At 39.1% G+C, this 25,549-nt stretch overlaps 1 protein-coding gene across 1 annotated transcript in view; it reads left to right on the top strand.

The window, feature by feature from the left end:
* Window positions 1-25,549, top strand: part of GPC6 (glypican 6) — a 1,010,768-nt gene that overhangs the window by 238,212 nt on the left and 747,007 nt on the right. Inside the window, exon 2 of the mRNA XM_016224122.2 lies at window positions 15,444-15,602. Coding sequence (XP_016079608.1) covers window positions 15,444-15,602 — 159 coding nt within the window. The remainder of the gene's footprint in view (window positions 1-15,443; window positions 15,603-25,549) is intronic.

The following is a 25,549-nucleotide window of genomic DNA, read 5'->3' as shown; positions in this document are numbered from 1 at the left end:
TCACTTTCTCAAAAAATTCACTGATGCTTTTTAATCAAAAGACCAGTTGCAGGTGAATAACATTTTTATTGCCATCTATGGCTTTTGATCAAAAAGAAGAGAGAGAGAGTGTGTGTGTGTGTGTGTGTCCCTATGCATACACACACACGGGTTGGCAAGTTGTTTGTATAGAAAATAACACAATGATAAATAAATAATAATACAAGAATAAATGTGTTTTGTGTACTCACAACTGTAAACCTGCTTTTGCGCACCCCTGTGTGTATGATTGCATGCCAGTGATAAGTTAGGCACTTTCCTATAAGCTATTCAATTTCATCGTCTCTACAGTGCTGTGATTGTGGGTATTTAGTCATGCCCAACTTGACATGTCACACAGCTGCTAAGCTGGAGTACACCTTCATGATTCCAAACTCACCCCTTCATGATTCTAAAGACCAAAAGCCTTAATGCTGATATACTAAAACTTTTCCGTTTCTTGAGTATTATTTCTTTGTTCCTTTTTATTTCTTATAAGGATGAACATCTTAAACTTTCTACTTTTGTCTCATTTTGAATATCTTTTTTCAAAACTGGTGCAGGGATCCGTATGTTCCCAGAGACCAGGTGTATTACAGGATTTGGGAGGGGGAGGCCGGCACGCAGACTACTTCAAGTCTGGAATAAGCCTTTGCAGCCTGGGCAAAAACAGTGTGGGTTCCCAAGAGTTAGAGAGAGGGGCCCTTCTGTTAGTCTTGGGTGAAGAGAGAGGGGGAGTCACAGATGACAGAGCACACATGTGAGTGCAAACTAATTTTGTTTGAATTCTGGGCTCTCTACCAAGGAGTTTTGTGAGCTTAAGCCTCACTTTGTTCATCTAGTAAAAATTAAAGATAAAAATACACAATTCTTTTAGGCAAGGAGGGATTGAAATAACTAGTGACAGCACTAACGGGTAACTTCAAGCTGCTTTACCCTGCCTTGGACCCAGAATCTCCCCCTCCCCCCTTAACCACAAATCACCAGAAATAAGCATGCAATCCAAGACGAAAATAGTATGTTTGCTAAATGAAGGCAGTTTTTAGAAGGGGTGGGCATTGGCAGTAAGTTGCTTTACCTCTACAGATGAGTAAATAGGTGCAATTAAACCTACCGTGGAGCAGGGATTGAGGATTGAATGAGAGGAGCTTGCAGGGTGTGAAGCACAGACCGTGGGTAATATTTTCTTTGACTGCCTCAGTCCTGATGTCAACCTGTCCACACGGGACATAGCCTTGGACACGTTTACATGGTCCCCCCTTAATATGGAGAATGAGATCCGTGCTTGCCATTCTCATACTTGTGCACACCCTTTATTCAAGTCACTTAAGTCACCTCTGTAGTATTGTTAGCTTTTGAGACACTCTTTTAAACACTGAGGCTTCTTTTACACCCAAAGATTATTTTAGAGAAAGAGGCGTCATTATGTTTGAAGCTGGAAGATAAAATGAGCTTGGCTCCATGCGGACTTCTGGAAAATGGAGGTGGGCCAGCGCCATTGCAGCACAACTTTTCAGGCACCAAAGCCCCATATATCATCTTTAGGTGTTTGTCACAGCATGAAGCGCTGGGGCACCCTCCCTTAAGCCAGCCCGGAGTGTGTGCGTGTTCCTCGCCATGTCCTGGTGCAATTTTAGTTGCAATAATTCTGCAAAAGGTGCTAGTGCTGCAGAAGATGTGCTTCAGAGGAACTAGAAATGAGCAATTAAAGCTCATTTTCTGTTGTAAATGGCTTAGAACCTTCTTAAAAGTAAAATTCCTATCTGGTTGCTGGCTCAACTAAGCTGTAGTCTCCCAGCAGGGCTTGTTTAAGGATGAATCCTATGGAAGCTGCAAGCCTGGCTGGATTCCATTATTTCTTGTACATACAATGTCTCTCTCCTATGGCAGGGTAATCATGAAAAACAAAATTAATTTTGAGGGAGAATAAAGGAGAATTTACTGTGACTCTCAAGAGGATGTGTGCTTCCAAACTTGTAAATTACAACCATTTGCACAGTGAGGTGATGAGACATATCCTTGCCATACCATTTGCTCTCCACAGTGTATTGGGCAAAGTGTCAGGAACATGTTCCCCAAGAGGTAGCTAAAGATTCTTCTCGCAAAATATGCTATCAAAAACCAATTGTCTAAGAGCATGTGTTTGGAAAAGAAAATGAACCCAAGAATCAGCAAAATAGAATAACTTCTAGGAGTTTGTCTGGGAAGATGGCCGATGTTCTTCTAATAGGTTTGTACAGGTTCACGCACCTCTGACTCCTTGCCTTATTTCTGGGAATTTCTCCAGGAAATTAGGAATATTGTGCAGTATGAAAGATTGGACTCTCCTGGGTGCTTTAAAGGGGAAATTGAACTAATTTTTGGTCTATTCCAAAGTATTGTTTTTCACCACTTACCTCAAAGTACTCAACAGAAGGACACCTGGGAGGATAGTTGAGCTTGAGGTCAATCAATGGAATTTTCAAATGAGAGTGCAAAGATGATTTTCTGTGGAAAATCTCAAGCTGGTTAGTTATTTGGAAGTGCCCTGGCTTCAGCTCTATGGCTCACTCTCCACTCACATATATATTTTCTATAGATATCTTAGGTATGATATTGTAGAATCTTAGAGGTAAAAAGTTTAACTTTGTTTAGTCCAACTCTCTTCAAGGGCAGGTATCTCTTCTAGAACATTCTAGCTGTGGCAACTGGTAGGTAGGTAGTTACCAAGTATTTAAGATATCCTGCCATGAGTGAGAAATTATTCCAAAATGAAGACTTGTCCAGCATCCTGCACAACTTCTAAGCATCTTGTCTGATTCTCTGATGGGTAGAAAATATTGTTTACAGGGAAACAAGCCTGGAACCTAACTCCATTTTACTATAAACATAAAGTATTGTTGTACACTATTGATATAACCTGATTTTTCTAGGAATATTATTATGAAGTAAATCAAGAGAAAATTGTATTTGCTTCAATTGGAGGTTTTTCTCAAGAGTTGTTCATTTTTCAGAAAATCTCAACACTTGATGTGCCTGTCCAGCACACCTCTGTTAGGCTCTATGTATCAATGTTGTGGTCTTGGTGATAACACATATAGGTCAAATATCTGTAGTCAAAAGATTGCTTCTGTTGCCTCAAGTTTTACTATGGTCCAAGCTGGTAAAATGGTATTAGTTACACTACCAATAGAATTATTTAATTATTAAATAGGAATTAAAATTAAATATTTTTAAAAGTTAGTTTGAGTTTCAGTCAGTTTGAAAATCACTACAGACTTTGTATGACTGAGTTTCTGGTGTTTTCACCAGCTTTGCTGCCTTCTCCTGGATATGCCTATCGCCTGCGTAAGCCAAAATTCCACAGTGTTTCTCTTGAATTGGTTATTTCTGAGTGAACCTAATATTCCCCTTGTTTTCTACTTAGTATAGTGTCCATTACTTGAATTATTGCGTCATTTCATTTCTATTTCACTTAATTGCTGAACCAAAATATATCCAGTGTCATTGTGGGCCGGGCACTGAGCTAGGCAGTGGGGGTGTAGCTGATGAACACATCGCCCCAGCCCCCAAGGCAGGCTGTGCTTCTGAGAGGGACGTGGGTGGGTGGACTGGTCATTATAGTGCCGGAGCCGGCCGGCAGAGTCCAACGGTCCTGAGGAAGGGGTGAGGATGGAGAAAAGACACACAAAAAAGGTGGGCTCGGGAGGGCTGCAGCTCGTGCCTGTTGCCAGCTGCCAGCCCCGAGTTTATTTTCCCAGCTCAATTTATACAGACACTGTTAATTTTGCTGAATAGCACCCCGCTCCGCGTTCCTACCCCTTGAGTAGTTCCTTCAAGGCCGTTGAATGCTGTCTCAGAGTAAACACCCTGCCTCTTGCAGGAGCTCTGACGTTGGTGCCTATCTTTGTTTCGGCTTCTAATGGGAACTTGCGGGGAGGATTGAGTCCTTGGCTTGGTATGTGGCTTGACTGTCCTTTAACCCTTCAGGCCGAGACCAATATCCTGATAAGCTTTTCTGGAACTTAAGGCCGCAAGCTAAATTAGTATTGCTTTGGTGCCTCAAGGTCTGAGTCAGGGAGCAGGAGAGCACATTGGCAGCTCACCCAGGCAGCTCCTCTGTGCCTGGGGCCACAGCAGCTCACCCACATCTCCCAGGGAGCAGGGGAGCACATCAGCAGCTCACCCAGGCAGCTCCTCTGTGCCTGGGGCCACAGCAGCTCACCCACATCTCCCAGGGAGCAGGGGAGCACATCAGCAGCTCACCCAGGCACTGTGCCTGGGGCCACAGCAGCTCACCCACATCTCCCAGGGAGCAGGGGAGCACATCTGCAGCTCACCCAGGCAGCTCCTCTGTGCCTGGGGCCACAGTGGCTCCCCACATTATAGTGCCATTATAGGTATAACACAGGACCTTGTGCAGAGGTAATGTGTTACTAAGAAGTGGAGTAATACCTCACTTAGACTCCAGGGTCAGGGAGGACTCAGAAAGGGTGTTTAAGCTGAGACCTGATAGAGGAGAAGGGATGGAGGGGAAATGAGGTGGAGAAAAGCTCATAGCTGTCTGTGTTGACAGGAAGCATTGTCGAGGTCCAAAGTATAGTTGAGCATGATAAGTGTTTTGCTGCCAATAGTTTTGTTTGGCACAGGACTTAAGGAGAGTGGCAAGAGATGAATGGAAATATAGCCTTCCCTATAAATAACTACAACTCAGATGCATTGAAATGAACACTGTAATAAATGCTTAGACCAAATTAATGCAATTATGTGGGACATGTACATTAACCTCTATAAGGGGATAGGTTTAAGTTTCTTGGAGGAGAAATTATTTAAATTCAGGGAATTTTTCAAGGATTAATAGTGTACACTCCAAATACTTATTACACAAGGAACTATGCAGAAGTCCTCAGAAGATAAACTCAGTAATCCAGATGAAAGAAGTTACTCATGTTATAAATCGAACTAAGCTGGATCTTTAGCTTTTGTGTGAACTATTAGTTGTCTATGTATATTTTATCTTCCCCAAATACAGCCATGTTTGATATAGGAAGTCTAACCACAGAGTAATTTGCAGTGAGAAATAACCATGTGGAGATGCATAGACATAGGCTGAAGTTAACTTTCTGAAGCAAAGTGTCCCCCAGCGATCAAATGTCATCCTGCTCTAGCCTCTTCATCGAAACCAGAGGCTGGTTTGAGATTTTTTCTATTAATATCTTGCCCTGAAAGACCCAAACTGATAAATGCAGTATTTCCTTAGGTTAAATGATATTGACTTAATCAGTTATCTTACCTATTTGAATTTTTAATGCTGGGTAAAAGCAAAGTTACATGTGGTTTTCATCTTCATTATAGGATATAGGTAACTATCAATTTTGCCTCCTTTGAGGCAAGGCTAAGAAAAATATCCCAAAGAAAGAGATTATAAAGAAGAAAAAAACTGTGATTATTCCTAGAATCCTGAAGTATTGTCTTTTTAAAAATTTAATTAAATTTAATTTTTTCCATCACCATTTATCCCATCTGTGCCTTTTCAAACTTCATCCACCCCCTCTACCCCTGTAAATACCACATTTTTGTCCATGCCCATGAATTCTCTCTTTTGTTCCTTTTTGCTCAATACCCCTCAACCCTCACCCCCTCGCCTTCCACCCCCAGAGCTATCTGCTTGCTCTCTGCCTGCTCTCTGTCTATGAATCTGTCTCTATTTTGCTTGGTAGTTAAGTAGATTTATAAATTCCTATTGAAATTTGCTTTAAGTTAAAACAGGTATTTCTTGAAAACATTTTTGCCCTTTGTCAAGACATTTTTCAATTGTCTTTATGCAGCATGCTCTTTAAAATTCAATTCAGCCTTCCATTTCTCCTTTAAATATAAAAGGACATGTGCTCTAATTTCAGGGGAGTTTTATTTCTTTTCTCTTCTGAGGTTCTGCTCTCCTCTTGGTTTAAAACCATGGCTGAGCTTTAATTACACAAAATTTTGAATGATAAATGCTCGGCCATGCTGCTGTCACCTGAACACTGACATTTTAAAGCCCCAGGTTGGAAAGGATGCTAGAATTTATTATAGCATTTGAGGTAGTGTCATTTTAAAGTCTAGGTCCCCATACACAAATTTTAGAAAGAGACCTCTTGCCCTTTATTAATTGCAAAAGCGACGCCAAGGGGAAAGGACTATCTTCCTTTTGTAGGCCTCCCATCACTCACCTGTGAATTAGAGACAGTGATATTTACCTATGGGCATCCATCTTAAATGATTAGTGGGAATTAAAGTAATTATTATAAATTAATGGCTCCATGAGTTGTAAAAGGTTAGATATTATGGAGTTTCATTGTCATGGAGGCAGACAATTAAAGAAATATACACTCATAGACTATACCATAGATTACGACGTTTCTGGCCACTTTGCCTTTTGTTACTTTATATGATACGATCAGTGTTGCAATTATGGTTTTAAAGATGCCCACTAAAACTGCAGTATTTTATGGAGAAGAAAAATCACTCTTACCTAGCCTCGGCCCCTTTTCTGAGTTGGTCTGAACTAGTTTACAGCCAGTGGGCTTTGAATAGTAAATACTAAATTCTCGAGCGAGCTGTCACATAATTCAGAAAGAATGCTGATCTGCTACATCAGGGTCAAAAACAAGCACTTTTTAAATTGGTTTATTGTATATCACCACAGGATCACCAAATTCAATTGTAAAAATGGTGAACTTTCAGTAAGCAAAGACGGGTGTGGGATTACAGCTGCAGTAAACTTGAAATTGATCGTCATGTGGGAGTGAATTTGTAGGAGGCCGTTGGTTTGATTTATGCAGTTTGGGTCACAGAAAGAGAAAGATGTAAGTCATCTCTGGTCAGATGACTTGCAGAAGGTCACTGGGAACTGGTGAATTACTGTTTGCCTGGATTTGGCAAGCAGTGTCAGAGCAGCTTAACTAGATCTAAGCAAGCCTGCCCATCAAGATGCCATTCAGACTATAGCATTATAGAGGGACACCTTTGAACATTTGAATATGCAGATTTTGGCAATTCCTAAAACCAGCATGGCAAAGGAATTGTTAGCAGGCATGAAATTGGCAACATTAATGAATGATACTTAAATTCCTCTCTTCTAGGTTAGCAATTAGTATTTCTTATGAGTCCCAAGACAGTGTGTTATGAAATACAAGTGGAAAATAAGCCCATATAAAAATTTTTAGGAAGCATTGTTAAGATTAGACATCTCTCAGAATACTTCCAGGGAGGACATCTTAATATTATTGAAGAAGAAAAAATGCATTAAAATCAGTCCAACTTATCTGAAGGAACATTGGCTATTTATGGTTTCCAACTATGCATTAGGAAGTGGGCTCTTTGCCCTTTCTGTCATCACTTGCACACAATATTGAACTTTGGCTTCCAAGCTTTGTGCCCACAATACACTGTAAGAAATAAAATTGTTCATCACAACCCAATGCATGCATAATATATACAATGGTGGTAAAACTTTCACAAGAAACACTTATCCTTAATTCATATGATCTCTAAAATACTCCGTTTTAAACTCAAATGCTTGCTAAATGTTTTAAAGTCCATCAGTTTGAAAGATACTTGAGCCAAGGGCAAAATGGAAGAAATAGGTGAAACCAGTATATGGATGTTCCTGCTTGTCACTGGAATTTAAAGAGATAGGCAATACTACTGACACTTGCCTGGAAACGAAGTAGGCAAAATTTTAATCAAAGAGCTCCTGTAATTAAGGCTGTTCCTACAAGAGTTATCAGAGTCCAGGGAGGTGGGTGGATGGTTAGAACTTTGTACTTTTCTAGATCATGTGCTTATGTATAAGGTGGATCTTAACACATAGGTGCATCTTTCCATGCTGGACTCTGGGCTTCTTAAGTGCAGTTGGTTTTTATCCTGTAGCACCAAGCATAAAACTGACCTTTGCTTGGGTGCTATTGAATGGTAATTGAATATGTGAGAAAGCAAAAAGAGTCAGATGCATTCCATTCAACATCTATTACAGAACCTTCCATGTGCCAAGAGCTATGCTAAGGCATTCAGCACCACAAAGGTAAATAAGATAGCACACATAATTTAGGTTTGTGATTTAATAGCAGGGGTAGGAGAAGATGACTATGGTAGAATGACACTAGTAAAATGGAAATTAAGGGAAAACCCAGCTTTGCAAAGATATGATATCATTGAAGGAATGTAGCGCAATCTGATGTTGAAACTTGAACTACCTCCAACAGTTAGGTTGTGCAGTTTCCCACAGATGTGGAATTTCCCTTGAAAATTTCAAAATATCCCATGACACCCCTCCCCCTGTACATTTGTTACAGGGCTCCAGCTGGTCTTGTCACAATTTAAAGTGGTTACAAGGATGAATTTTGGAGACAGAGCTTTCCTAGCTCAAAGATTAAGTTAATCTTTCTAAGATTCAGTTTTCCAGTTTGTAAAATGATGATAAAAAGAACTATTGTACAGTAGCTAGCATACAGGAAGTGCTAAAAAAGTGTTGGACAAATAAAAGGTGTATATTACAATGAGAGCAGAGATTCTTGGCTTGGTGTTTTGTTTATCTTCTCAGATACCTATAGATTATAACTATAGTTTTCTGTATTTGTGTGGCTTTCAGTTTGATTTAGAAGTAATGAAATCAAGATTTCTTTACTCGTCTTAATTCTCAGAGAACTGTCTTGAGGAACCAACAAATTAACTTTTTGAATGTTGATGAGATTTAATTATCTTTTAACTACGTCTTATATCAAAATTTTATATTGGACAAACAACTTGGTGACTATAATCCTCAAAATTATGCTAAGCAAAATAAGCCAGGCAGAGAAAGACAAATATCACATGATCTCACTTATATGTGGAATCTAAAGAACATAATAAACTTATGAACAAAATAGATTCAGGAACAGAAGCATGGAACAGACTGATGAATCTCGGAGGGAAGGTGGGGATGAGTGGGTGGGGAGAGTTTAACCAAAGAATTTATATGTATATATGCATAACCCATGGACACAGACAATAGTGTGGTAGAGGCCTGGGGTAAGGGAATGGATGCTGGGTGGAGGGGGTCAATGGGGAAAAAAGGAGACATCTGTAATATTTTGAACAATGAAAGAAAAGACCCCAGCCCCCCCCCCCCAAAAAAAAAAAAGACTAGGAAAGGACTGGTCCCCTTGGGAGACTGCTGAGTTTATCAGAATAGCTGTAGGTAAATCTCTTGGAAAAGCATGCCCACTGGTTCTCCACTCTCCATCTTCTTCCAGTCCAATTTCAGTACAACTCTGGAGTGTTGTACATGACACCAGACAGCCTTTTGATCACTTTTCACTCTATTTACAGGCTGTATTAAGCCTTTGACAAGCAAGTGAAAGAGATACGGGGTGAAGAGGCTGGGAAAACTCAAGGAACAACAATAATTTCTTTCTTACCTTTGGCCATGATTTAGGTGCATAACCTTTTGCTATTACTAAGTACTATTCCTTATATGGATGTAGGATAATCAATTGAAATACTAGATTCATCAGTTGGCTTGATTATATAGAATTTTAAAAAAGATTTTAATAAGCTGAGCAGCCGGTTTGTGGCATACTTTAGATCATGGAATCGCATTGTCCTTAAGATTTGTTATTGTCCCTGAGGCATTTAATCACAATTTTGTTGGGCTGTTTTCTATATAGGAGGAAAGTTGTAGCAATTCAAATTTTCTTCTGAGATCTCTCTATTCTTAACTTTAAACAAATACTGGGGGAAATTCTGTGTGTTCTTCTTTGTATGTATGTGCATGTGTATATGTGTGTGTATCTGATAATCATTTTTAAGGCATTGCTTTTATTCACTGTCTCAAAATTTTACTTGTATGAATTAAGTAAGATATATTCATTTTTAAGACGAGGAGAAACCCCCTCTATTGAAAAATGATCAATTTTTACAAGTTTAATAATTTTATATTAGAGCCAGACTAGATGTGAGAAAAAGAAAAGGTAACTTTTCTCACTCCTGTTGCTTTATGATCTCAAAGACCACCTTGTCTTCTGTGCACCCCCTATCCCACATAATCCTCAGGCCTTATTAATTCTGACCACATCTTTTTCTATGCCCATCTCCATCCCTAAACTATCAGCTTCTTTGAAGTAAAAAACGCAAGGAAGTATAAAGACCAGGATAATGGTCAGAAGAGCTTTGGAGGTGGGATCTCCCACCTAGATCTCTCCCACCTGAAGTCCTCTTCATGCAACTATTGGAACAGTTTTAAACATTTATCTTATTGGTCTATTTAAAGTAATTATTTTTGCAAAACGCAGAGTGAACATTTTCTAACTAAAAGAATTAGTAGCCAAAGTCTTGATAAGGAAATTGACAACATCAAAGGATGACACTAATATAGATTATTTGAGTGATAAAATCCACTGAAGTAGAACATTAATCAAATTTCTACAAACTTGTTTGAAAGTTTGAACATTTCTGATTAGGGCACCAAACAACATGACTTGAGAAGAGCAGCCCTCAAATATATGAAAGGATTCTTTCTAATAAAGTGTCACACTGAAAAATGTTGAAGAAATGCCTATTTAGATGTTTTGGGAATTTGAACTTAAAGAAATGAACTGGAAGATAGCATTTAAAAAATGCTGCTCTCCTCTGATTTGCCACTCCCAACTATTATGACACTAACAACAATCCAATTTAAATTATCTTAGCTATCAGAAACTCTAGGTAAAAGTTAACTCATTCTAGAATATTTTACTTCCCTAAACCTATTTCCTTAGATTATCAATTCCAGTCAACTTTCTAGGCACCAGATGAACAAACTGAATGGTTATTTGAGACAATGTATAAAAAGATGCAGAGATCCTAGCTCAGTACCTGACACAGCTAATTGACTGGGTAATTTAATAGTTCCAGGATGAGAGAACTTTGGCAAGGACCATGCACTCTGAAGAGGGCTAAGTCTGAAACAAATATTGCGTTCTAATCAGACGCATTCAGAGGTTCAGAAATGGAAGCACTCTGTTTTGTGAGATATTGCTGTCTTCTCACTTTTTAGGCTTTGATTTTCTGCCTACCTTCTAGGTAGTGTGAGGGTAAGAACTGCCCTCCACGCTCCATAGCTCTCTGAAAGCCAAGAGTGTGGCTGACTCTAGCCCATGAAATGTGACTCATGCAGGGCCCTTCATATTTGCTGCTGGCTTGTTTGGACTGTGTGTCTGAGGTCCTCGAGTGTCACCGCCAAGGGCCGGAGTCTCTGCAGCAGGCTCACCGGGGCTCCCTTCTGTGGCTAATGAGGCCCTCCTGTCTCCTGCTCTTTCCCACCACGCCACTCACAGAGCCTGTTCCTGGCAACTTTCAGACCAAGGGCCATCCTTGGAAGGAGTGTGACGTGTCAGAATCACATTTCTGCTGTCACCTCAGCATCTTGCAGTGAAGATGAACATCTGGCAGGCATTTGGAGAACGATGTTGTGAAGAGTGACACATAGTTGAAGGGGGTATATGGAGGGAGGAAGAGTCCCATTTCTTCTTTTTTTGGAAACATGACAATTTATTGTGTGAATGTATGTGCCTGAGTTTCTGTTCATTCTCTAACTTCCTAGCGGAGCTCCTTTTTTCCGCATCTACAATTCCCCTCATTTATTTTAGAGCTAGTGAAGAGGTGTAAAAAATGCAGGGACTCAGATATTCACTGGCATGAATTTCAAGTACTCGAGGAAAGCATGCACCTGTTCAAGCTGATTGCATGGCTCTGTCTGATCTGGCTGGACATGAACCTAGCATCATGATTCACACCTAGAAGGTTATCAACAAATGTCTGATGAGTAAAGGTACAATCGTTAGAGTTTCCATCCCTCATCTATGTTCCTGGTCTCTCATTCTGATCTACTGGAATGTGCTATGTAGTATATTATTAGTGACCTTGGAGATGTCTAAGGGCACTCCGATTGAATTCATAGGGTATCTAATCATATGATAGATAACATGTAAAGAACCTAAGGGAATTTGAGAAAGAAATGGAAGCAGGAAACTCTTAACAGATTTCTCTTTCTACAGCAGGATTCTTCAAACATTTAAGTAATCTCCCATCCCTTCACTTTCTGTCTCCAAGCTTGTCTATCTCTGTCTTTCCATCTCGCTAGTTTTCTCTCTGCCAGGAAGAGAGGAAGATAAAGGAATTGACTTGTTGAGGGCACTTTCAGTTCTATTAAAGTAAAAAACTGCTTTGAATTAGTAAAACAGCCTCTTACATATACTTCCATGACCCTACTCACGCGCGCACACGCACACAAACAGTAATTTTGGTGTAAAGCTGTTTTATTAAGTAGTATCTATAGGTTCTCATTTATCATGACATAAAATACTTATTTTCTTTGGCTGATTGGAGATTATGTCTCCAATCCAAGCTAATTTTATGAGTGTAGATCCATGGGGTTTCTTCCACAAAAATCCCAAATACAGCTGTTTCCCTTGGGTCATACAGTGCTTATTTTCTTTTGGTCAGTTTTTGTTGCTGCTGTTGTTGTTTTTCTTACCAAAAGCCCTGTGCCTTTTGTTGTAAACTCAATTGTACTGATTCAGAAGTAGAATGCAGCCCTGATGTACTAAATCTTGAGAAATGGACATTTCATTTGTGCATACAGAGTGGGAAATGGAGCAGGGGGAAAACAAGAATAGCATAAGGGGATTTACAAAAGCAGTTTATAAGTGGGTCAGAAAAAGGAACACTCTGCAAAGCTGTTAATGCTAACTATCCTTTCGATCTCAATAGAGTTTTGTCCTTACTGGTTAGACTTGATACTTTATAAAAAGAAAATTAGTGATTTATGAACCCTTTGCTTTTGATAAAGCCATACCTATTCCTTCCCCAGTATCTTAAACTTTGGAACTATGCTTCTCAATGGGATGTATCAGAATCACCTGAGGAGCATTTTTCAAAATTTATGTTGTTCTAGCCATCCCCATTTTGGTAAATCAGTGCCTTCAAATCAGAACCTATTAGGAACACATCTGTAGCTGAACCCGCTGAGTTATCACTCACTGCAGCACGTGAGAACACACCATGGTGAACCATGGGGTTTCTCAACAAGAGGGACGTTAGAGGAGTCTATCACAGGATTTGGATTTTGGTTGGGTGATTTGGGGGGGAGTTCAAAGAAGCAGGGCTTCAAACTACTTTGGATGCTGGCAGAAAGCAGAGGTAAATCTGTAATAAGATATCTCAATAAATCTGATCAACAAGGAGGGAGCCTAGTATGAGATCAAACTGTAAATGGCAAAGATGTACCAGATATTCATTTTGCCAGAGATAGGAGGCATTTGGTACTTTTGGGATGGCACAGTGACTTTGTTTTCGTCTGTGCTTAGGCACAGTTTTGAAATGGCCTTGTTTTGTTGCATTTTATCGTGGCCTCAGAGTAATCTTGTCTGAAATTTGTATTCTGTGAGTTTGTTTATGTATAATAGGCTAACATGACCTAGCAGTGAGTGACAGGCTGGCTTCTTAATTTCAAGGGCAGTTTGTTTTTCTTTGTTAATATCTACCCTCTGCTCTCCTCTCCAGCACACTGTAGTAGCTACTACATTTCAATGGCATATTTCCAAGTTTTTATTACAAAATATTTTAAATGTACAGAAAAAGTAAAGATGATAATATAATAATCATTATGTATCCATCAAACAACTTAAGAAATAAAATATTACAGATAAAAGAATTTGAGTATTTCTCTCAAGTCTTAATTCCTCCCGGGAGAGAGCTGTTATCTTGAATTTGATGTTTAACATTCTCAAGTACAATGTGTTTTGATTTCCTTTTTAAAAATATACACAATATAGGTCCAGAGACATGGAAGCATGGAACAGACTGACAGAGCTCAGAGGGAAGGGGGGTGGGAAAAGATTAAACAAAGAACTTACATGCATATATGGATAGCCCAGGGACACAGACAATAGTGCAGTGAAGGCCTGGGGTGGGGTGGGAACTGGATGGAGAGGGGCAAAGGGGGGGAAATGGGGAACGTCTGTAATACTCCCAACAATAAGTATATAGATATTTTATGGTCTCCTTGCCTTGCAAGAATTTATGTAAAATCTAACATTAATACACACTATGATCCTTTTTTAATTCTGGGGTTGTTTTAAGGAGGTACTAAAGCATCAAACTACATGAAGAATTATGAGACACCCTGTCACACAGGGTCACAGGACATACTATTATATAAGTATTGTTAAACATTATAAATGAATTTTAATCACCATATGAAGTGCATGTGGTTTTCAAATAACCTACAGTGACTTTGATTGTAGGGGCAGTTTGTTGGTTTTACTTAGCAGATGTTGGGTGGACTGTTCTTCCTCTTGCCAGAGGCTCTGATAAACATTTTTGATACCAAAAGAGCTGCATCCATTGGAAACTCACATGTTCATTTCAGACCATTTTAATTTCATGAAGCAAAGGTTTGGCTCCTCTTTGCAAATAGCACTGAAGAAAGCAATATTGTCAAAACAAGTGGCCTGTGATATCCAGAGATAAATCTGTTGAGTACAAGACTTTCATTACCTCTGCATTTCTATTTAATGTAAGCATTAATTAAACCCATCGCTGCCTTCTTCCTTGTAGGTGAACATTTTCTCTCTGACATGAAATGTCAACTGAGGGAAAGTGTGGCACCTGGGACCTGCCATTAAAAACACACTCAACTTTCACTCAGAGAAAGGCTGATGTACTCTGACGGATGGACAGACAGGGAACACAGGAGCAATTCCCATCTTTCCTTGCCCTTGCTGTCTGAGGCTATGGTGATGGGACTGACTGTCTTTTGCCTTACTTGAGGTTTCCAAAGAAGCACCCTTATAAACTACTGCATCTCTTGTCACCAGGTGTTACTTGATACATTTCAAATAAAAGCAGAAAATCACCATGGTCTTCTGAGCTCTTTACATGACAGGGCAGGAACCAAATATCAGAGATCTCAGTCCACTTGGGCTGCTAGAACAGAAATACCATAGACTGGGTAGCTTATGAGCAATGCACATTCATTTCTCTCAGTCCCGGAGGCTGGGACGTCCAAGGCCACTGCACAGGCAGATTCAGTGTCTGCTGAGAGCCTGCTCCCTGGTTCACAAATGCCACCTTTTTACTGGAAAAGGGAAGAATTGAATTAGCTCTTTGGGGTCTCTTTTACAAGGCACTAACCCCACGCATGACCTGACCACCGGGATTTCCACCTATGAATTACGGGCGGGGGGACACAGACATTCCGACTATACCATCTGGTTCAAGCCAAGTCCAGGATGTTTGAAATGTTACGTGCACTGAGGCGCAGATAAAGTTCATGGGGATGGCTGGAGGGGCTGATGGAACAAGTACCCCGGGATTGGAGGGGAACGGTAGAGCAGCGAATTCCCTGAGGTCCTTATTTCATACTGTCATTTATCTCCTCTTTGCAGGGGAACACTTAAGAATCTGTCCTCAAGAATATACATGCTGCACCACGGAAATGGAAGACAAGCTAAGCCAGCAGAGCAAACTGGAGTTTGAAAACCTCGTGGAGGAGACGAGTCATTTTGTGCGCACCACCTTCGTGTCCAGGCACAAGAAATTTGACGGTAGGTGGAAGTTCTACTTTACTTTGTTCTAGGTGTGCTTTTCTATGAGCATCTCGGTCTCATGAGAAAAACATTTTATTTTTTTTAAAGGCAGAAGCTTTTCTTTTCCTCTTAAACATTTATAACTTTTTTTTTTCTTTTTAAGCATGAGCTTTCTTGATAATTTTGGTAGTCATATCTTGGAAAAACCTGAGTTAAAGAGCTGTTTTGCGTTTGTGGTTTGCCTGTGAGACTTATCCTGAAAGATTTAAGCTCAATCTTTCATTATTAGAGTGATTCTAATTCAGGTTTTGTCATACCATAGCTTGTCTTCAGTTTTCATCTGGGGATTTTTCTTTAAAATAATTAAATGTCATTTAAAAGGATTTGGAATATAACAACATTTACAAGAAGCCAGGCGTGTTTTCAGCGCCAGTGACATGGTCTCCTTGATTTTGGAGTTTGCCCTCCCGGTAACGTAGCCCCATTTTACATCACAGTTGCAGTACTTTCTGCATAAGGTTTAAACCCTCTATTGATTTGCTGATTATATGCAATTGACTTCACTTCTAAATTCTATTTGTTAAATAAACCTTTTTTATTAGAAAGTGCAAAGTGAGAAGGTCATTATTACTAGGATTTCAGCATTGAATTTTCTCATCAGAGCCTCAGAAAAATACTTAAAAGCAATCTGATTTTTATAAACTGAATTTATAAGGATAAAGTCAATATTCTTAAGTGGTGTGTAGTCTTTAGTGCTCTAAGAAATGAATGCACCTTACTATGACTCATTGTAAACCACACTTGTAAATCCTGGTGAACCTTCCTTGTGCGTTAGTCATATTAAGTTGCCTAAGGCAACAGAACTGCCATTCATCTTCTTCACGCTCCCCAGTCAATGCACAACAGAGCCAGTGTGGAAAAGGCTTGCCAATCTTTTTCTTTTTTTCTTTTTCTCTGTAGTAGGTAAAATGTTCTGCTTCATTGCTGCTTTAAACGAGTATAACAGCACCAATTTCTTTCAAATCAGTCCCCCACGTTCTAAAAGGCAGGTCCACCTGGTGGTGGTTTCACTTCTCAAGATGATGTGAAATTTTCCATGTAACTAAATGGGACTTATATTTCCTACAAGTATTTTTCAGCACATTCTTCCTCTGCCTCTCGCTCTGTGTTCAACTTTATTATGTGGGTGTACGTATATGAAAATAATTCCCGTTTTGAAGTGATACTGTGAATGTTGTTCCCTCGAATGCACCCGGGGAGTACTTGGGAGTTACCTTGATTGACAGAGTACAGATCCAGTGACATTCAGGAGCCCCTGCAGGGACTCTGTGTTTGCAGAACTATAATGTATCACTTCACATTGAGGCGACTTGAGACACTGTATCTTTTGTTACAGAAAACAGGTGAGAGGGATCTGCTGCCACTGCTGACTTCTACCTATGCCTTTCGAAAACAACTCTAGCGCTTTTATAAAAACTCTATTCTAAAAGTAGGCTGAAATAGTTCCAGGGCAGTATTCACTGTACATAATATATATTCCTTTTAGTTAAAATATTAGACGTAAGGTAGCTTTCTGGGGAGTTGATTTTTTTTTTTTTTTTTAAATGAGTAAGGGTATTCAGCAAGACTGAGCCAGATACTTCTTGTATTCTCATATCAATGACTATTAATATCTTTGAATTTACAATTTTAATCCCACATCTCATTTATGTTACTAAGGAAATCTCCCTCTATCCCTCTTTCCTTCCTCCTCCCTCCCTCCCTCTCTTTTTACAGGTGTGTTTTAAATTATGCTAATGTACTTAGGGGTATTATGTCAATGGTTTGACAGGACATTGACTTCTGCTAAGATTAGAGCTGACAGAGGGTGATGAATTCTTTAGTAACAGCACATTTCATTGCAGCTGCGTTCTGCTGGAATGGGAGAGAAATTAAAATTTTTTTCAAGGAAGCTTATTATTATTATTATTATTATTTAATCTAAATGTGATGCTGGTGAGCTCAGCTTCTGAAGAGCTCAATCTTAAAAAAAATTATAAAAACATGTAAATCAAAAAGTCGTCATTATAATTTCTGCCCTTTCTTGAAGGTCAGTCGTGCATTGTATGACTTAACCTTGTCCCTGGAAGGTGAGGCTGCTAAGTCACCTTTCAGGAACAGGGGTGCATTCACCTGGGTAACTTTCCGTTTTTCCCCTTGGCCTTTTTTTAACACTTCCCCATGGCGTTTATTGATGAGTTTCAGTTGGTATAAGCACAGAAGGACTATCTAGGGTCAGTTATGGAATGTTACCCTCCCAGTCTTATCTTCCCAGAGAAAACCAGTGGCCCTCTGAGGGGCTTTGAATTTTATTTTCCTGAAAGGTGACTTTGAAGGAATCACCTTCTAGGGATAAGAAGAGCCATATAAATAATTTCTATTCTGTGAGCCGTTTTGCATTGTTGCTGGGGTCTCTTGATCGAAAGTGTCCAGTTTGCATTTCTGTCTCTGATCCCACTTTTCTAGAGATCTTGGTTTGTCATCTGGATTTTGCATGTCTTTATTGGCTAAATGTTTTTGTGTCTTTTAAATAATATGAATGACAACTATATTAATATGAATTCTTCTCTTCTTTCCTAAATGGCCAAGCTTTGCTCTATACACTTATTAGTATAAAATATGTGCTAAGAAGCAATAAATTGGAAAAAAAAAATGTATCTGAAGACAATGAGTTGAAAAAAATGTTTAATATCAATTGTAGAAATTTTCATTCTTTTGCTGAGAATTTATCATTCGGTAGCATTTTTTTTTCTTTTGAAACATAGAATTGAAATGTTAGGAAGAATTATATAAAATAAGGGTTTATATTCTTGGCACTGGTGCTTTTCCCTGTGTCCTACAAGGTTTTTGTATGTTCCCCCCCCCCCCCCGCTTCCTCTGGTCAAATCTCCACCTCTGGTTTGCATTACACATCCCTGCAGGCACCTCACCCTGTTGGCCAGGGTCTGACCCCTGCAAAGTTTCCCTCAGAATTATAGAGATGCTTTCAATTTACTCGATAGACAAACCCCAATTTTCTGACATACCCCAGTATGGATGAACACCCAGCCTGGTTCAACTGGCAGTTGATTGTAACGTTACTCCCATACATCTCATCTTACTCACCTCTGCCAAACACCCAGGCAGCCAGAAGCCTACAAAACAAATCATATATAATTACAGAAAAGAGAGGGACATCCTTGAGCACCCCCTCCATTGCCTCGCATGTTGGTGTTTTGTGATTGCCTGACCTGTCCAATTGGAATTTGTGTCCTAATCCCAATGGTGGGCATGCATTTCAGGGGCTGATTTGTTAGGATCCTAGGAAAATGGGGAGCCCAACACTCTGATAGTAGTAATTATAACAGACAACACCTGGCTGGCACCTTGCCCTTACAGATGACAACCTATTTACTGGTGAGCAGCTCTGCAGAGGCTGCTCAGTGACGCCTCCTTCGGGCTCAGCGCTTCCAGGCCCCTGCTCTCAGCCGCCACCATCCCTCCCTCATCTTTTGAGTGCTTTCTAGTCCCTGAATGTGCTGAGATTTTACAAAAGCAGCATCTATTTCTCTGTTTTCCTCTGCCTGCCCTGCTCCTAGTTATTGTGGGGAGGAGGTGGAAATGTCTTTCAGAGAAAAGTGGGAGATTTTTTTTTAATCCTTAAAAAAAGATAATTACCCACCTAAATATAGCCCAGCCTCCGAGGAACCTGGAGTTTACAGAGAGTGAATGACTTGCCAAGTTTCCACCAAAATGATGAAACCAAGACTGTAACCTAATACTCTTGACTTGCATCAGACTTATAAATAGTAATGTGATAGGAAGTCAATATTTGGTTGAAATTCTAGCTAAGTTTTTATTTAGTTTGAGTGGACACTGGCTAAAAATTACTGATACTCCCTTAAGAAGGCAATAGTGATGTTGGTGGGTAAAGAATCTAGATGCATTTTCGGTAAAGGCAGAATGGTATTCAATTGGAAGTTGTCCTAATTAAAAGGAAATGAGTATTTTGTGAAAAAAATGTTAGTGACTCAATAAAGGCATATTGTTTACTCCCCTTATCTCACAAAGCCCGGTAGCCTCTCTGTGCTGCAGGCATCTGCAGGGCCTTCTTCAGGAATGTGTATGGAATGCGGATTATTCAGGGACAGGAAAATTTAGTTGACAGGATATTTTATTTTGTTTATTTATTTTCTTCAGATTTATTTGAGCTGAAATTTATTCACTTTTGAAAATCAATATGAGGTTTTTTTGTTTAGTATGTTTTTCTTGGTCTTATTATTTTTCTCTCCTTCTTGGTTTTTATTTATGTATTTTAGTGATATACATTTGTCTGGAGATTTTGGCAGCAAGTACACTTTTAAAAGCAAAATAAAAAAAAAGTTCAGCAGTAATTTCCATCTTTCTGAAGTACGTATTCTACAGTAACACCCTCAGAATTCTCACTTTACTGAATGCGGAAATAATTTATACACAACCCCATAATATTTTTACACTGCAAACCTGTTGTGTTTTCTTTTAAAATATAATTTTTTATCTATATAATGTAGGACAACAATAATGCAATATTTTTTAAATATGGCCTAATTTTCTCAGAGAATACACTTGTTTGAAAACCAAGAAAACCTAAGGAGTTTTCCATATTGTGGCAGAATCTTCTATATTTCCTGTCACATGGATGATGACTGTGTGTGTGTGTGTGTGTGTGTGTGTGTGTGTGTGATTTCAATTTGGAAACATTTATTTAGAACTTACCATATAGAAGGCACTTAACCAAATGTATAGTAGATTAAAAAATGACTAATAATGTCAAAAATATGGTCACAATCTATCACAGAGTTTACTGCATTCGGGAGACCTAAGCGGAGTTGACGGTCTCGTAAAATAGAACCTATAGGAAACAGAAAGGAGAGCGTCAAGTGTTTTACTCAGCGGCACTCGAGAAGACTTTTGGAAGAGGGGGCAGACAGGATCTTTAAAGAATGACTTAAGATTGTGATATTAAAGAAGTTTCAGGAGGAGACAAGGGTACCAGAGATTTGTATGCATGTTCACAAAGTCATTGGAACTTATAAACATATTTACTGTTGCCATTTTCCAAACAATATTACTTTATCAACATTTAAGCATTTATCTATTATGTAGATATTCCTTAGCAACTTTTTTGGTTTTGTTTCAATCTGGTATTGTTTTATAACAGATAACCACAACATTTCAGGACATAAACAAGAAGCATTTATTTTTCCTTAATGCGTCTTTGGATTGTCTAGAGTTTGGCTCCTTTTGGCTGTGCTCAGCTAGGCTTTGTTCTAAAGTGTTGATTTAATCTGCTCTGCTCTAGAGGTCTCTTCTTTTGGAAGCGTTACTCCATCTTGGGCATGATCTCATGGTGCGGTTTGGAGACTAAGTTACATGTGTGGAGGTATGATATCTTTTATTAAAGTAAAAACTAGAATCGGCACATTGTCTTCCCAGGTTGACCAAAGCAAATTTCATGGTCATTATCAAATTCAGTAGGACAGAGGAGTATAGGACGCCCATGGAGGTTGAGGTGGAGGAAGGAGTGAATATTTCTTTATGATAATCTACCATAGTCCTCAGCTGACAGCCTCTTGCTGTTTCCCAAGCAATGTTTATGTCCCAGATTTGCTTTGTTCTTTGGGGAGAGGGGAAGATAGATTCTCTAGGGACTCAAGAGCAATAAGTATTTTCTAAATAAGACAGGTAGACGACACATCTGTTCAACTGCTACCTCCCATACACACACTACTTCCATGATGTGATTCAAGAATAAGATGTGATATTTCCATTTTTTATGCTATTAGTCTCCGTCCTCATTGTACAGAATAACAAGTTTACTGTAATTCGTAAAGTTTATAATGTGAATCATTATAGGAAGCAATTAGCTGAATGCCACCTTTAAGTTTGGTGATCCACCGCCTCAGTCACATGGATTTCATCTGAAGGACATTCCTCTGCAAATAAGAATGTGCTGGCCTGGGTGTTAGAAATTAGAGAAACAGTCTCATTGGCATTGGAAAGTAATCTGCCACTTCTCCCAAAGGACAGACCTTCGAAAAATAAGAATCAGCTAACCAGGGATTTAGTTTTGGCAGAACTAGTGAACACATTTATAAATCACAAATGTCTTGCACTTGCACAGTGTTGGAATATATGATCTATGGTTCAGTATCCTTTAAATGCATCACACAACAATTCACACCTTTGTACAAGAACTGTCTTCCTTTTCCCTCTCCCTCTCCCTCTCCCTCCCTCTCCCTCCCTCTCCCTCCCCCTCCCCCTCCCCGTCCCCCTTCCCGTCCCCCTCCCTCTCCTCCTCCCCCTCCCTCTCCCTCTTCCTCTCCCTCTCTCCTACTCCCTTTCCCTCCCTCCCTCTCTCTCTCTCTCTCTCTCTCTCTCTCCAGATCTTTCAAAACGAAGGGTGCACATGGCTGATCAACAGCTTCATGTCTTCAGTGATAGACTACTGATCTTTGTCTAATTCTTAGACCCCTACCACACACCTCAAAGTAACTTAAAACACATTATGCTCCCATTGTGGTTGTAATGTTATCATCTTATTATCACCAATTCCATTGCATGGTGGCTTAGCCGAGCAGCTGTTTCACAGACAAGCCAATTTCTTTTAAGTATTGCTCTATCAGACACTGAAACCAGCCTCACCAGAAGGTTTCTTGGTCATGAATGTTAATGAGCAGACAAGTATCTGCTCCCTGACAGTGGCTCACTAATCCTTTGAGTAAGTATGGGTAAAGTGCAGGAGAATTTTCATTTCAGTTAAATTGATCTGCCACTGAATAGAGAAAACTGATTCTCTTATTTTAATGAAAATTAAGAAACATATATAAGAGTGTATAAATTAGAGATCAGTGGAAACATTTTTTGTCTTTAGACCTGAGAACACAGCAGCTCAGTGTAGACTGATGTGATTGCATAGTTTGCGTCGAGGTGGTGGAGAACCGTTATATCCAGTTAGGTGTGATGTGCAGTGGGAAACAGCATGTCACTCACTTTTTAAAGGGAATTTTGTGTCAAGAGATTCTTGGTAAGAAATTGGAATAAAACCTGTGTGTCCTGCTCCACTGAGACAATATACGATTTCCCTTCCCAAACAACAACAACAACAAAAACATGGTAAAAGCATAAGAAAAGCACTTCTTTGCCTTTTTAAGATTCAAAAGAAAATAATTCTGGGGAAACTTTATCTGTAATGACATCTTTGTTTTGATGGCGTCCCCGAGGTGGGCAGAGATAGGGAACGAGGTGTGCAGCAAAGTGATCATGGTCAAAGCTGGTTGATGATTCTATCGGGGTTTATTATTATATTCTTATTTTTGTATGGTTTCTAATTTTTTGTAATAAAACTGACTTGAGCCTATACAGGATTGAAGATTTCCAGATAGTTAATTTATTCTAGATAGAGAACAAAGTCAACAAGTATACCATTTTGTGTATTCAGCAAGAGCACATTACACAGAGCTCATTTTCACGTTGCAAAGATGAACACAACTTACAAGGATTTTAACTCGGAACAAGGCTACTTAGTGTCTGTTTCCATCCAAGTTTTTTATTATTGTTTTTCTGGAAATGACATCTCTGGTTTATTAATATGAATAGTCCTGTTAAAATAAGACTTCATATATAGATCTCCCTGTTGTGATTCAAAATGTTAAACACTTATTTAGAAGCTACATGGACACCAAGACAAGCAGACTATTCAAACACAAACTTTGGCAAGATTCAGAAGAAAATGTAGAACATATAAATGCATTATAAATAACACATCTTCATCTCTCCGTAGTCACCCAGTGATTTTGGGTTGAATGACAAGACTGAAATGCGCTCTTGGAATTTGGCATTTTAGCAAATCCAAAGGAAGAGACAGCTTGCCTATCTAATTAACTCCATATGCTCCCAAGCATTCCATTACACTGGAAAAGAATCCTGACCCCAACTCTGGAGGTAGAGTCAGTGACCAGCTAATAAGCCTGCATGGTTCACAGAGCTCCAAGAATTTTTTTAAAAGCCACTCATTACAAATTTCAGAATTTTCCATTTATTGTGCTTTAAAAGTTTGTTGTATTTATTAAATGGACAAATATTATTCTTGGAATGACTATATATAGCAGTACATGGTCTTCACACTGTTTCCTCCCTACCTAGTGGTATGATTGAATCCAAACAACTGCGAAAATGAAAAGCAAACTTTGAAGTAAGATAACAGGAAATGGGTCCTCCAAGGCCTTTCCATTTTGGGAGAGGTTGTACTTCACATATTTTTTATTTTTGAGAATTTCCTTGCGTATTTTTCTTCTTTTAGAAGAACAGTGCTGGTGGTCCTTGCAGGTTTTAATTCTCTCAGCCCTCCTGTCTCATTCAAGGCTCATGCAGTTGACACCTGATCATTTTCACTTGTTTAGTGTTCTTTTAATAGCATTCTTCATTAGATAAAAAGTGTGAGCTATTGCATCCTCTCTGTTGAAGTCTAAACTCATTAACCGGATTAGGTCTTCTATTTCTGTTTTCTCTTCCTGCAGCTCACTTAATATGGAGCATATTTAATCCTGCTGCAGTGCTGCCTGACTGTGGCACCGACCTGCACAGACCAGTCAGATGGATTACTTAAGGTCCTGTAATAAATACAACAGAAGAAAATGGGAAGCTTTGAGTTTTAGTTATCTATTCACTCTTAGGGTCCATAAACCTGGAAGTCATATTAGACTTCAGCAGCATTTGCTCTAGTAGATTTAATGGAACTAATTTTAAACTCCCAGAACAAAGTTGGTCTTCATTTAGATGCAAGTAGAAGCCCTTACTTCAAAAAACAGGATGAGTGTGTTCTAGTCTATATCACACACACACACACACACACACATGACACAAGTGCATGGTTAAGATGCACAAGAGTCACCTCGCCAAAACCAGTTAGCACACGCATTCCTGGATTCATTTTGCTTAAGCATTTGACATTTCTGAAGCAGGCCAGCTTCTGTGCTGCACTCTCGGATACACTTCAGTATCACTGGTTAAGTGGAGTTGGCATGTCAATAATCAGGACAGGGAGTTGAGGCACAGAAAGATGGCAGATTTAAAAACCCTTGTTCTGTCGTATTAAGGTCAGTTTATGGCCTGCTAATATAAAGGTCTCCACTGTGTATGGTAGAATTCAGGCACCTATTGATCATTAAACAATGCTTTTTACACATAAGCAAGCCTTTCTTTTTTTCCTTCTGATTTTGATAGATAACTCATTTGATCTTTTGCAGATGAAAATTATACTTCATTTGAATTTTTTATATTTGTGAGCTACAAAGTTATTATTTTTAAGTTGATGGGGGTTTTTTTTGTTTGTTTTGTTTTTTAAATGTCTCTGTTGATTTCAGAGAGAGGAAGGGAGAGGAAGAGAAAGGGACAGAAACATCAATGATGAGAGAGCCATTGATCGGCTGCCTACTGCACACCTCCCCACTGAGGATTGAGCCTGCAACCCGGGCATGTGCCCTGACTGGGAATCGAACCTTGATCTCCTGGATCCTAGGTCAACACTCAATCGCTGAGCCACACCGGCTGGGCTACAAAATTATTTTCTTTTTCTCATTTTATTTTCTAGTTTATAGGAACTAATAGATATTCATTTTTCATTATCTAGAAAATACATTTTAATTTCTTCTTGTTTTTTGTTTCTTGTTTTTTTGGTTTTTGGTTGTGTTTTTTTTTTGTTTTGTTTTTTTTTTTTGGCTTGAATGATATTTTTTGAAGCCAAATAACATTTTTAATAACATTTTTTTCTAATTCTAAAGTAACATATGGTTATTGTAGAAAACTTGAATAATTTAACTTAAAGTGGTAAAGCATTTAAAGTTACTTTAAATTTTTGCCTCATTAGGGGGAAAAATCCTGATCTCTGAGAACACTGAAGCAAAAAT

This window comes from Miniopterus natalensis, chromosome 2 (assembly GCF_054644295.1).
Source record: "Miniopterus natalensis isolate mMinNat1 chromosome 2, mMinNat1.hap1, whole genome shotgun sequence".
NCBI classification, from domain to species: domain Eukaryota; kingdom Metazoa; phylum Chordata; class Mammalia; order Chiroptera; family Miniopteridae; genus Miniopterus; species Miniopterus natalensis.
This window is presented reverse-complemented; position numbering and strand designations above follow the sequence as displayed.